We start from the raw sequence: 12,306 nt of genomic DNA, 5'->3' as shown, positions 1-12,306 counted from the left end.
GGTTGCTATAAAATCCATTCGTAAGGACAAAATTAAGGATGAACAAGACATGGTTCACATCAGACGAGAGATTGAGATCATGTCATCCCTCAACCATCCTCATATCATCAGTATTTATGAAGGTCAGTGATTTTTTTTTTTCACCCCCGTATCAGTTACCATTTCTCATACCATGGGGCCTGCCAAGATTTTTAGGTAAATTGCCATTCTGGGCAGGAGCCAAGTATTTCTCCTCGTGATGCAAAAATAGACGAGTGTTATCTCTTATTTGGTTACCTTGAAGGCAACCAGACACACGCAAGGCAGCTCAATTCGGTCATAAAATATCTCTCACGGGTGTCTTCTCCCGTGTTCCCAATTCCTTGGAGGTTGCTAAGCAACCTGCCTATTGGAAGCCAGTATGTGAGACAGCTGTGGTTTCTGAAAAATGGCAGTTTGTTGGGTGACCAAGTAATGGTCATTTACATTGTAAATGTCATTCTTCAAAGCTCGTGCTCAGGTGCTGGTATCACGAATTACTCGAAATCAGACCCTTTGAGTTAAGAATTACCTTTGAGCAGGTCCAGGAAACTTTGAGAAAGAAGAGGGATCTGTTGTTGCAACTGATGCTTTGCAAATAGAGTCCAAGTAGTAGTTGGTGTTTGTAGAAGGTGGGGAGGAGCTTATGAAAATACTCATGCTTCAACTCTTTGGTCCTTTCTGGGAAGACACGAGAGTATAAACTTCCCACAGCTTACCATTTTTTAAAATATCCTGGAAAAGAATTATACAAACAATATGTGTTTATTGCAGAAATGATTAAAATACAAACATTAAAATCAAAAAATAATTTTTGTTCTAATTCCCAGTTTGATGAATAGCTCTCTATTCATACTTATATTTTTATCTACTTCTCTATATCTGTATGTGGTCTTTATCTGAAGTTAGATCATACCGTTTATACTGTTTTTTAGCTTGATTTTTTTTTCAGTTTTTATATTATGCTTCTCCTTCTATATTAATAAATATTCCCCTATAAGGACATTTTGAAAGGCTTTATAGTATTCCATTTATGGAAATACCATAATTTATTGAATCTAATTCCTTTTGTCAAACATTTAAGTTGTTTTAAATTTCTGGTTATTATAAACAGGGCTTTAGTGATTCTCCTTGGACATCATTTTTACATTCATTTGTGAATATTTTTTTATGAAAAATTCCTAGTCTTGGACTTTCCAAGTCAAAGTGTTTCCCCAGAATAGTTTTTAATATATGGTCAGGTCAGAAAAATGAACCTATTTTAAATTTCTGGTCTGATCATAAGAAGTTATACAGTAAGGGCTAAGAGAAAACCAGATGGTAACCATGGAGTTTTTCTGATATTTAAAATTTTCCTTCTGGTTCCCTGCTGTTTTTTGCTCCTCACCTAGAAGTGATGGTAATATTGTTTATCTTGATTTTTCAATAGCTCATTTTTGGAGCCCTTGGGGATAGGATTTTCTTTCAGTCATTTTTTTCATTCCACAAACATTTCTTGCAGTGATTCTCAAAGCGTGGTTCGTGGACCATAAAGTGGAATTGTTAGAAATTCAGATTTCCAGGCCTCACCCAGGGCCTGCTGAATCAGCACCTCTGGGGGTGGGACCCAGTCATCTGTGTTTTCACAGCTTGGGAACCATGGGTCCACTGAGTGTCTGCTTCTTGCTCTGCTCTGCACTGTGTGAAATGTAGAAACTGAAGGAGGAACGTGCTTTGGGCCTCATGCTCAAGAAGTGATGCGAGGCATGATGGGAAATGTGTTATGGAGATGTGTAAGCCGCATCTTCTGGGACCACGGCAGCTAGGGGATTAGACGTTTTCATGGAGACATGTGGCATTGTGCCGGGCCTCGGACGAGTTTTCTTTTGAGGAAGAATTGATGAAAGTAGAATTTCAGGCTGATAAAGGAAATCTGAATCTGTCCGGTAGATGAGAGGAATTTTCTACACATTAGAAATGAGTAGAGATGCAAAATGCAGGATGAAAATGAGTTTCATTAAATTCTGAGTGGCCTTGCTCCGTGCGGAGTGGTTACTATGGAAACCAGAAGGCAGTAGTGAAGCGTGACCTGTGTGGCGTGGGCCGGGGTGGGTTCCACGCTCTGTGAGCACGTCTGTGTTTGGGATTTCTTGGCCTAGAGCAGGACGCTCCTTTATCTGGAAGGCAGAGAGCATGTTCTCCCAGCGTGACGCTCCTGGGTCCTTTACTTGGGAGGTGTCTGTGGTCATCAAAGGCTGACGTGGAGAAGCCTGACTTATTCACTACCATTGTGCCCTCTTTGGCCTTGGGAATCCTACAGGCTGAATGGGGAATAGGAATCTGGACCCCTCCTAAGGGAAGGCCGGAGATGAACCTTAATGGAAGATTATTCCATTATCGAGGTCAAGCTGGCTTCAGTCCAGCCCCTGCTGGAGGCTTTACGAAGAGGAGCCCTTGCTTGCAACTTTAAAGATGGATACCAGCATGAATTCAAGTTCTCTGGGTGACTCGAAATAATTTCTGTCAAGGCCTCAGGTGTGAGCTTGGGCTTCCATTCATCTCAGTTCATGAAACCCTGTGAACTGGTTTTTGAGAGCTGGGCAAGAGTTTCACTTCTCACGTCAGACAGGCTTGGGTTTCAGTCCCAAATTCTCGACTGGGGCCCAGATGCGAGACTTTGGGCAAGGTGGCGGGCCTCTCAGCGACTCAGTAACCACACCAGAAAAGTGGGGATCACCATCCTACCTCTCTCATGGGGTCGTTAGTTGGATCAAATGAGGTGATACGTGTGCTGCTAAGCTCAAAAAAGGTAATTATTTTGAAGACAGTGTAATCATCATAAGTGGTCCTTAATCTGGGGTCCAGTGACAAGGGCCTTTCATGGGTGAGCTGCAGGGGGTCTGTAAACCCTCTGGAATCACGACGTCATGGAATACAGATGCCACTAGCCACAGATGATATTTCAATTAAAATTAAATGAAAAAAATTAAAAATTCAGTTCCTCAGTCATACTAGCCACATTTCAAGTACTCAATAGCCACATGTTGTCTCGTGGCTGCCGAATTAAACAGCGTAGATATGGAGCGTCTTCATCATTGCAGGATAGGCCATGCTAGTGTATAACGTTTTACGTGGTAAACGCGTGGGTTATTTTTTTCTGGGGAGAGGGCGCATAGCTTTCATCAGACTCCCAGAAGGATTCCTGACCTCAAATAGGTTAAAAAACAAAAAACTCCACTGCCATCAAGTGTTTTATGACCTGCAGAGAACTATACAAATAAAAAGTGTTGTTTTTATCCAGAAAACACCCAGGGACATAAATGCGGCCCTTTTTTCTTTTTAATTTCTTAGCGATCTCCCGTTTCTGTTCTCTTTCCCCTTTCCCACACAAGTTCTGTTTCCCCCACATCCACAGTGCAGGAAGGCAGCTCCCCTTCCTTCCCCATGGGTTAGAAGCAGAAAATTGCCAAGATGCTGCTCCAGCTCTTAACGCCTCCTTCTAACACCTCCCTATAATCCCAGGAACCCAAGACCCCACTCAGAGGGTAACGTTGGATGTCCCGACATCATCTGTAGAACTCTGCATACTTTACAAACCTCTCCCTCCTCTAGTCTCATTCGCTCCCCCAGCACATCAGTGAGGTGGGCAGGCCAGGTGTGGAAACTGAGGGTCTGGAAGGTCAATGATTTGATGGGTGTGTAAGTTTGCTAGGGCCGCCACAACTAAGTGCCGCAGACTGGCTGGCTTAGAAATCCAAGACCAAGATGTCAGAAGATTGCTTTCTTCTAAGGCTTCTTGGCTTACAGATGTCCATCTTCTCCCTGTGTCTTCATATCATCTTCCCTTGATATGTGTCTCTGTCCAAATATCCCCTTTTTTTATGAGAACACCAGTCATACTGGATCAGGGCCCACCCGAATGACCTCATTTAATCATAATCATCTCTTTAAAGACCCCGTATCCACATAGGGTCACATTCTGAGGTTCTAAGAGTTAGGACGTCAACGTATGAATTTGCAGGGGGACCTAATTCAGTTTATACCACTGGGCATCGTGGCTAGTTAGTGGCCCTGGCACACAGGTTTCCTGGCCCCATTTGTTTTTTGCCTCAGCCCTGTATTTCTGCGGTTGTATCTTGTTTTGCTGGCTTGGCAGCCCACCTCTTTGCCCCAGGCATCCTCCTCCGCCTGGCCTTTTCTATCCTTTTCAACTCTGGGGGCACAGTAGGGGCAGTGAGGTGACAGCAACAGGACTGAGTCTGTAAGTTAATAGTCTGGTCCTTCTGCCCCTCACAGAGCGAAAGGGAACCTTCTCTCTGAAGCCGACTGATGATTGGACAGGCCAATCGAGAACCTTAGCTGAGGGCAGAAATGCATTAATTCGCTTAATAAAAAATCCATGCCCAGGCACCTAAGTGGCTGTTTGGACATTCGCCAAGTGAATAGCAGCTATAAAAGGATTTTATAACTCCTTTTTCAACAAGGACCTTTATGATTTAAAACACACGCACACACGCAGCAGCAGCAGCAGCAGCAGCAATAACAGTGACGTGACAGAGCGATGAGGGACTCACCCTGTACGTTTAGGAACTCTGGGCTTTTATGAGCGGAAGGCACCATCTTGGACGGTGTGATCTGGTGATACTGAAATTCTAGTTCTGGGGACAACGTTATTCATTCATAAAAAAAGTAAATACTAAGTAAGCGCTTACTTAATAATGCACCAGGAATGAGGGCAAGCCATTGGTTTTGTTGAGAGAAATAGTATTTTCAAATTTACACTTTAAAATAATACCTACAATATTACTTTTGCCGTTGTTTACCCTGTTGATGAGTGTTTACCCTTGTGCTAAGCTTTGTATGTGTGTTATCTCATTTAGTCCTAACATTCATGATATATGAACTGCTAACATCCCTATTTTTATAAGGAAAATTTCCTTTTTCCCAAAGTCACACCAACTAATAGTGGTGGGTCTGAGAGTCAAACCCAGTCAGCTGCTCTCAGAAGCTGGTGCTCCTGAATCTAACCAGGTCATCTGTTGGTCTGCAGTGACCCCTAATTGGGAGCAGTGTCTGAGACCCCGTGATGCAGGGAATTTCTTGCCTCCACAGAGCGTGCTATCTTCAATACGTGAGAGCATCAAGTCCCAATTTTGTGGGTATTTTAGAAAATATTTACGCATATGTCTCAGGAACATGCTTGGGGCCCAAATCAAGTACACTCCAAATCAAGTACAAGGGCAAGTGTTTTCTACAGTGCAATCCATGGAAATGTAAGTTATTTATATACTATTCATAATACCTGCAGGCTCATAAAAATCTGCAAACTCACTGAATCAACCCTGCTGTTCACCAAATCTTGAAAATAATCCCTTTTAAATGTTTCTTCCTTGAACCAGACCCTGGGGTTGCTGTCCTGGTGACCCATGAGGGAAGGTGGTTAACTCTCGAATCTGTCAACTCTGTGTCAGCGCAAACCATAACTGGCTTCTAACGCTAAGTCAAATCAAAGAGGATGGAAATAATGCATTCCAGTATGTGATACCCAAGGGGAACCTAATGGAGAGAGAAAAGGAAGAAATCTCTGGCACCATCTCAGAGCCGGACCCCTGTTTTCAGTCAAAGGAATTCCATTCTCTCAGCAGGGAGGTAATCGACAGTATGGAAAGAGCCGCTGAAAAGGAAGTGCCCGCCAGAGCTTTCAACTGGGCTGCAGAGGATGGAAGAGATAAAAACAGATTCTGCCTGGGGTTCTGATTTCAGGATCCCGGTTCAGACATCAAAGGCATGTTGTCTCACCCCCCATTTCCCCTCTGAAAGCCTAGGAGACCCGCTCTGTAGCACCCCACATCTGGTAGCAAGTCCCGCAGGTGAAAGCCAAGAGGCCGCGGGGAGAAGAAGCTGCAGGGGGAGCGTGTGAGACTGGCCCTGTGCCTTCACTTGTATTGCCCTTGGTTTCTGTTCCTAGAAATCTCACTTCCTGGCCTTGCAAGATTACATCTCTTTCTTGGCCCTTTGCATCGTGTGATATGCTAGGACTGGCCAAGCCCTTTCGCCGTGGCTCCTCTCTTTGGGAACCGTGGTCCTGGCTCTCTGGGACAAAGTGGGGAGAAGCCTATTTGGCATTTGCCAGCTGTGATCTCTCGTCTTTGGAAGAGTGTCTCAAACTTAAAATAACAAAACAAAATGGACAAACAAACATGCCTCCTTTGATAAGCGTGTGAGTCTCATGCCCCTGCCTATGAGAAGATGTAAAAGAATCTGTACCCTAGTAAATTCTCCAAATTCCTGCCATAAAGATATTTTGGATGAGTTTACTATTAGTTAAAAACTCCTCCTGTCTTTCTAGAAGTGTACATTACAATATGCTTTTTAAAGCTACTGATGTCTCCTGATTCTACTATATCCTTCTGGAAGAGGATATTGTTCTTGCCTTTTGGTGAAAACCACTTCTCTAAACACGCAGCCAGAGGTGCAGAGTTAAAACCAAGAGGTGGGATCTGTGGAAAAGCCCACAGCTTTGAGTCCAGATTGCGTGCCGCAGGCTTGACAGACAGACAGCTATCCACCTCCCTCTTGCCCTCCCCTTTCGCTGTGGCCAGGGGTAATGGGGCCAGTGAAAGATGTCTCCATGGGACCCAGCAGACAGAAACTATTGCTGCCCCTGAAAAATAAGCCCTCGAGAATGGCAGGACCCTGATAAACTGCCTCATAATGCCTTCGAGCAGTTCCCAGAGGGTGGTTCCCAGAGGGTGGTCCAGGACCAGCCGCTCAGCATCACCTGGGCCCCGTGCAGGGCTGTGGGGACGAGGCCCAGTGTTTCCATGCACTCACAAGCCTGAGAACCACTGTATCAGAGAAACCTTTGTTCCTGAGGGCAGGAAAAGCAGGGCTGCCTTACTAGTATCCGTGTTTTGGAAATACTTACAGTGGGAGCAGTTTTTCTTCTCAGGCTCAAGTGTCCTAATTTGGCAGCAGGCAAATCCTGATTTCGGCCCCGTCAAACACAAGTGGTGGCCGAGTTGCTCTGACAAGGCTGTGGGTCATTAACACTACCTGCTGTTCTCATTCATTCACTCACTTATTCATTCATTCAGTCATTCATTCCTTTTACAGAACTTTATTGAGCACTTGTCTGTTCCAGGAAGTGTTCTAGTAGGGTGAGTATATATTCATTGTCCAAATAGGCTTAGAGTTGAATCAGCCATTTGCTTTGCTGGTTGCTTTTCTGTGACCTCGGGCTAAGGCCTGAACCTCTCTGAGGCTCATTTCTCTTGTCTATAAAATGGGGCCAATGGCTAGCTACTTTATAGGTAGGGTTGTGAAGATTAACTCAGATAATGAATAAAATTTTAAGCACTGTTCTGGGTACATGTTCAATAAATGATATTGATTATTCGCAGTGTGATTGATCTTTAGTGCTCTGAGAAGTCCTTTCCAGCTGGAGTAGAAACTCTTATTGGGAGGTCCTAGAGGACAAGGTTGAGGCTGGATTGCCTAAATCAGTGAATCTGAATGCTGAGTACACGTTAGAATCTCATGGGGCATTTATAAACAATGCTGATGCCTCGGGATTCAGATTTAATTGGCCAGGCTGAGATGTATGGACTTAATCCTACAAGTAAGAGGAAGTGAGCACCCTGCTCTCAAAACTCATCTTGGTCTGATCATTTGTCATCGGCGAATTCTCAAGAAGAGTGTGTGTCTGGCAGCAGTCACCAGTGAGCAGTGAGTGATACCTCTGGGCTTGGGTTTCCTTACTTAGCCATTTGGTTGCTGCCCTCATCAGGGACTCAGAGCCCCATGAAACAGTTTGTTGAACTTGGCGAAGTGGTGCATGATGCTTGTGTTTATTCTCTTGAACCCATGGCGAAAGGCTGAGCCTTTTTAGCACACTCCCTTTGCTGCCAGATTTACAAGTTCCGCATGAAGTCTCTGTAGACTGGATCCGAATGAAGGACTCGCCCCCGTTACTAACACAACACCAGAGCGTTTTCTTCGCTTTTAATCATGTGAATGAGCTCTTCAGCTGTGAGTCTATCCAGCCACGTTTCTAATGAGTTAAGTTAGCTATTTGACCTTCCAGTGTATTATTTTCATTGTTTTCATTTGATTACACCCAAGTCATTTTTCTAGAGGCTGGAGATTAGAAATAAAACAACTGAAAACGAATGCGACTCCTGCCTCGCCCTCTCGGGTTTCCTGGAATTCAGTATTTTCTAGTGCCTCAAATAATACCACTTGTACTTGAAGCTAATTTTTAAAGGGAAAAAAAATACGGAATCGTGTTGTCGTTTCATATGAAGTCTTTGGAAATTAACTGGGATAGTTCTGTTAATTTGTCCTGGGCAGTCAACAGCATGCATTTAGGATGACTCAGAGTATTAAAGAGGGCTCACCGCCCACCGTGGTTTCTGGAGGTGGGTTCTTCTGTGCATTCTGGCTCTGAGACCGAGATCTGTGCTTTGGAACACCACCAGGGACTGAGGGATGGACCCTACTTAGGAGAGCAAGGCTTGCCTCTGTCTCTGGCTTTGCCATCTTTAAGTGTTCGGTTACTATCTCTTCCATTCTCCTACTTCCCTCCCATCTCTCAAAGGCACAGATGCGATCTCAGGTGCAGATTCTGCCAGTACATATCCTCGGTGCAGCTGGATTTGATGCAGACATATCTTCATTTGTTCTCTGGTCTTAAACGGAGACTTACTGCCTAATGACAGGCTGACACTTATAAGTTTGCTTACGTACTGTGGCAATCTTTACAATGAGGAGAGTCTTCATTTTAACAGATGAAGAAAGTAAAGCTCAGGAAGGTTAAGTAATTTGCCACAGTCACTCAGCTCAGAAGTAAGTGGTGGAACCTGGATTTGAACCCAGGTAGCCTGGCTCTGGGTGTTACCCTCTTAACCACTGCGCTCTGTTGCCCGGTGATGGGGACTGGAATTTAGTGTCGACAAGATATTCCCTAGCCATACATGGTGGCCAAGCAGTGGCCACAAGCAGAGGTGCAATAACCATAGGCCTGGCTTTTCCACCCTGACTGGTAGTAAGGGTAGGGTGAGCCCCTGGGGCAGAGGCCACTGTGGGGTGGGGAAGACCAAGGCCGTCCTCCAAGAGGGAGGGGTTTCTACCCCCTTCATTCATTGCTCCAACTGGAAGCATGCCTTTTCAGAAGTTCACTGTGTCAAGTACAAGAGCCTTAACTTTAGCTTGGATTGCTTCTGAGATGTTCTGATCAATTGCCAGAGCTTGCTCAGATTCAGGATTTTGTAAGAGTGAGAGTAAGTGAGAGAGAGAGAGAGAGAGTGAGAATAAGACAGAGAGGCAAAGCCTGAGACAGAGTAATAGAGGGAGACTGTGGGCATGGCTGATGAGTGTGTGCTGATGGTTGACAGAGCCCATCACCTCAGGGCTCTGCTCATTTTCATGGAAATGCTCCCAGAGATGGTTGTGGAAGGAGAGTGGAGCCCAATGACCCATCCCACATGGTGCCTTTGATCCCGTCTCCCATGCAACTCTTCTATCCTGGCCATGTCTCCTGCCCTCCTATGACTTGATTTTGGGCCCTCGAATAGCACTAATGATCTCAGCATGAATTAGTGGTTCTTAGTAAGCCTTCTGCATCCCCTCTTCTGCAGGTAGCCTGTGTACTTTCTTACCATTTCTTCCGCCTTCTGTGGAGTCCACTGCTGGGTGGTCTGGTTGGCTATGGTTCTCCTTGGGCATGCCAGCCAACATCCAGAAAAAGTTTTGGTTTAAGAAAAGACAATTAGTGAACAAACTAAAGAGCCTCTCATTGTCCAAACCAGGAAACACATGGACTCAACTCTGACCAACTCATTGGGAAAGCTGCCAGTCCAGTTTAATTTTCTCACTCTTACAGCCTTGGGCTTTTGGACTTAAGGGCTCAGAGGACCATTCCGTGACGCTGTGAGCCCATGAGGTGTTTGACATTCAGTTCCGAGGAAGAAGATCCTGGAAGAATGAATCTCGTCCTGACTCAATGACCTAATTATGTTGCTGATGATTCTTGCAAAGGAAAGATCACTACATTTCTGAAATGAAAAATAAGCTACTTTCTGTGAAGATTCTACTACTGACCTTTAAGAGACAAGCATCCATCCCTGAGGAATGGAATGGTGCTTCTGTCTGAGGTTTTGGGAAAGTAATAAAAGGGCTGGCCATGCGGGCCGGCAATACCATGGAAGGAATGGCAGCATCCTGGAACTAATTTAGGAAGTGGAGTCAATAGGAGGCAAAGGCATGAGGAGAATTCAGACTGGTCCACTCCAGGCCTTTGGCCTTTTTGCTTAAAACCAACAAACTAATCTTCCTCTCTTGAGGTCACATGTAAACCAGAAAGCTACCCTCCATTCTTGAGTAAACCTGCTCTTGACAGGACATCTTGCAAATCGATTCCCACCCTCTGTGTTCCCAAGCCCATTTTCTTCCTAAGTGGCCTCCTGTATGTGGCTCTGAAATGGCTGGTGGATGGTTAAAATCCCAAGATCTCCTCACTCATCATTGTTTCTCCTAGGCCAGAGCATTGTTTTTATAACACGCGTTTTCTCAAGTTATGCGAGTTGTGTTATTAACCCCGAGGGCAACAGGAGGGAATCGTTAGGAGTTGGGTAATTAGCATGCATGCGAAAGCCAGACAAATCAGAAGGCAGAACTGGAGTGTCAAACTGAACATCTGATGAAATTCAGAATTAATTTGGAGAAGTAGCTGTTGCTATAGCAACCAATCGCCACTCTCCTTTGAAATGGAAAATAAACAAAAAACAAGTAAAATAATTCAAGTCGGTGTCTGGGCAGAAGGCCCTTCCGTGGGACAGCAGAAGATAATGAAGAGAATGGGGTATTTTAGGATATGCTGAAACAATGGTAAAACCCTGGCATGCAAACAAAACCCAAGTCGTTTGTGATGGTTCAATTCTATGCCTGTTTTCTCTAGGAATCTTTTCAGGCCCATTCAAGTTACCTCACTGATCTTCCTTTCTGGTTATCTAGATTCTTAAAGTCTGTATTGTTCAGGTGAGCACTTGGGTTATTTTGTAAGTACTGGCTTTATTCGACTGGATTAGCAACTCCTCGAGGACCAAGACCATGTCTTAATGCTACATTCATATCCTCTTTAACACCCAGCAAAATGCTCAGATACATGCCGCAGACGGGCTGATAAAAGAGCATTTTCAGGAAAGGTAGTGATGTTGGTTCTCTCTAATGAAGGATGGTAAGCAGATGATGGAGGAAGGTGGTGGAGAGTTGTGGCAAGAATATAGGCTTTTGAGTCACACGAATTTGGGTTCAAATTCTCAGTGGTTTTCAAATCCTTACCGCCCAACGGAGATGCGTAAAAAGACATGCACAAGAATATTCACTGCAACACCGTTCATAGTGACCCCGGAAACAACCCAAATGTCTGTCAATAATTGACTGGATAACCAACCCATGATGCAGTCACAAAGTGGAGTACTCTGGCAATGAGAGTGAACAGTCTCCGACAGCATGGAATGACGTGGATTATTCTTATAAATATAATGTTGAGCGAATGAAGCCAGACTCGAAAGACTATGTACTGCATGATTCTATTTTTAGAAAACTTGAAATCTAAAATTAGTCTATGATATTGGCTTATATTTGTCATACTCATAATATTGGCAGATATATGTACACACACACACACACACACACACACACACACACACACACAGGAGGAGGTGGATAGTAACAGAAAGAGGACATGGGAGTGTTTGCAGGTGCTGGCCACATTGTTTCTCGATCTGAGTGCTGGCTCCCTCTGAATGAAGTAGGGAAAATATTAACACCTATCTCATAGGACTGTTAATATTAAATGTGACCATTCGTGGCATGTAGTAACTGTTTAGTAAGCGTCAGCTATTGTTATTATGACTAAGCCTTTTAGGGAAGGAGTGCTCGCTGTCTGGGGAGGCTCGTGGGGAGAAGTGAGCCCTGGACTATCTCATAGGTCTAGGATCTGGGATGCCATCCTGCCCTTTGTTCTATCTGTTTATTGCTCTTGGCAATGTCTGATCACGTTTCCGACTCCTCTTCCACGGAGCTCCCTGCGAGCATCCGGGGCCTCCGTGTTGCATTCACGGCCTGGTTCTTCTTTCTCTTCTCTCGATGTCCCAGCACCTGCCGACTGCTGGAAGTTCTGCTTACGGTGCTCCGGTTTCTACCGTTGGTCACGCTGCCCCCTCTGCCAGGCCTGCCTTTCCTCTTCTTCTTAGCCTCGCAAAGACGTCCTTCAGTATCCCCAGTGCCAGCCCCATAGTGGGTGCT

At 44.8% G+C, this 12,306-nt stretch overlaps 1 protein-coding gene and 1 long non-coding RNA gene across 2 annotated transcripts in view; both read left to right on the top strand.

The window, feature by feature from the left end:
• NUAK1 (NUAK family kinase 1) overlaps positions 1-12,306 on the top strand; it is a 71,176-nt gene that overhangs the window by 32,707 nt on the left and 26,163 nt on the right. The window contains exon 2 of the mRNA XM_016134941.2: positions 2-122. Within this exon, the coding sequence (XP_015990427.2) occupies positions 2-122 (121 nt within the window). The remainder of the gene's footprint in view (position 1; positions 123-12,306) is intronic.
• LOC118613759 lies at positions 3,656-6,378 on the top strand. Its single transcript, XR_004955801.1, has 2 exons — positions 3,656-5,270; positions 5,397-6,378. It is a non-coding gene; the product is annotated as an uncharacterized LOC118613759 (long non-coding RNA).

Source organism: Rousettus aegyptiacus, unplaced genomic scaffold (genome assembly GCF_014176215.1).
Source record: "Rousettus aegyptiacus isolate mRouAeg1 unplaced genomic scaffold, mRouAeg1.p scaffold_m13_p_2, whole genome shotgun sequence".
Taxonomy (NCBI): Eukaryota; Metazoa; Chordata; class Mammalia; order Chiroptera; family Pteropodidae; genus Rousettus; species Rousettus aegyptiacus.
Note: the sequence above shows the minus strand (reverse complement) of the source record. Positions and strands in the feature narration are given on the sequence as shown.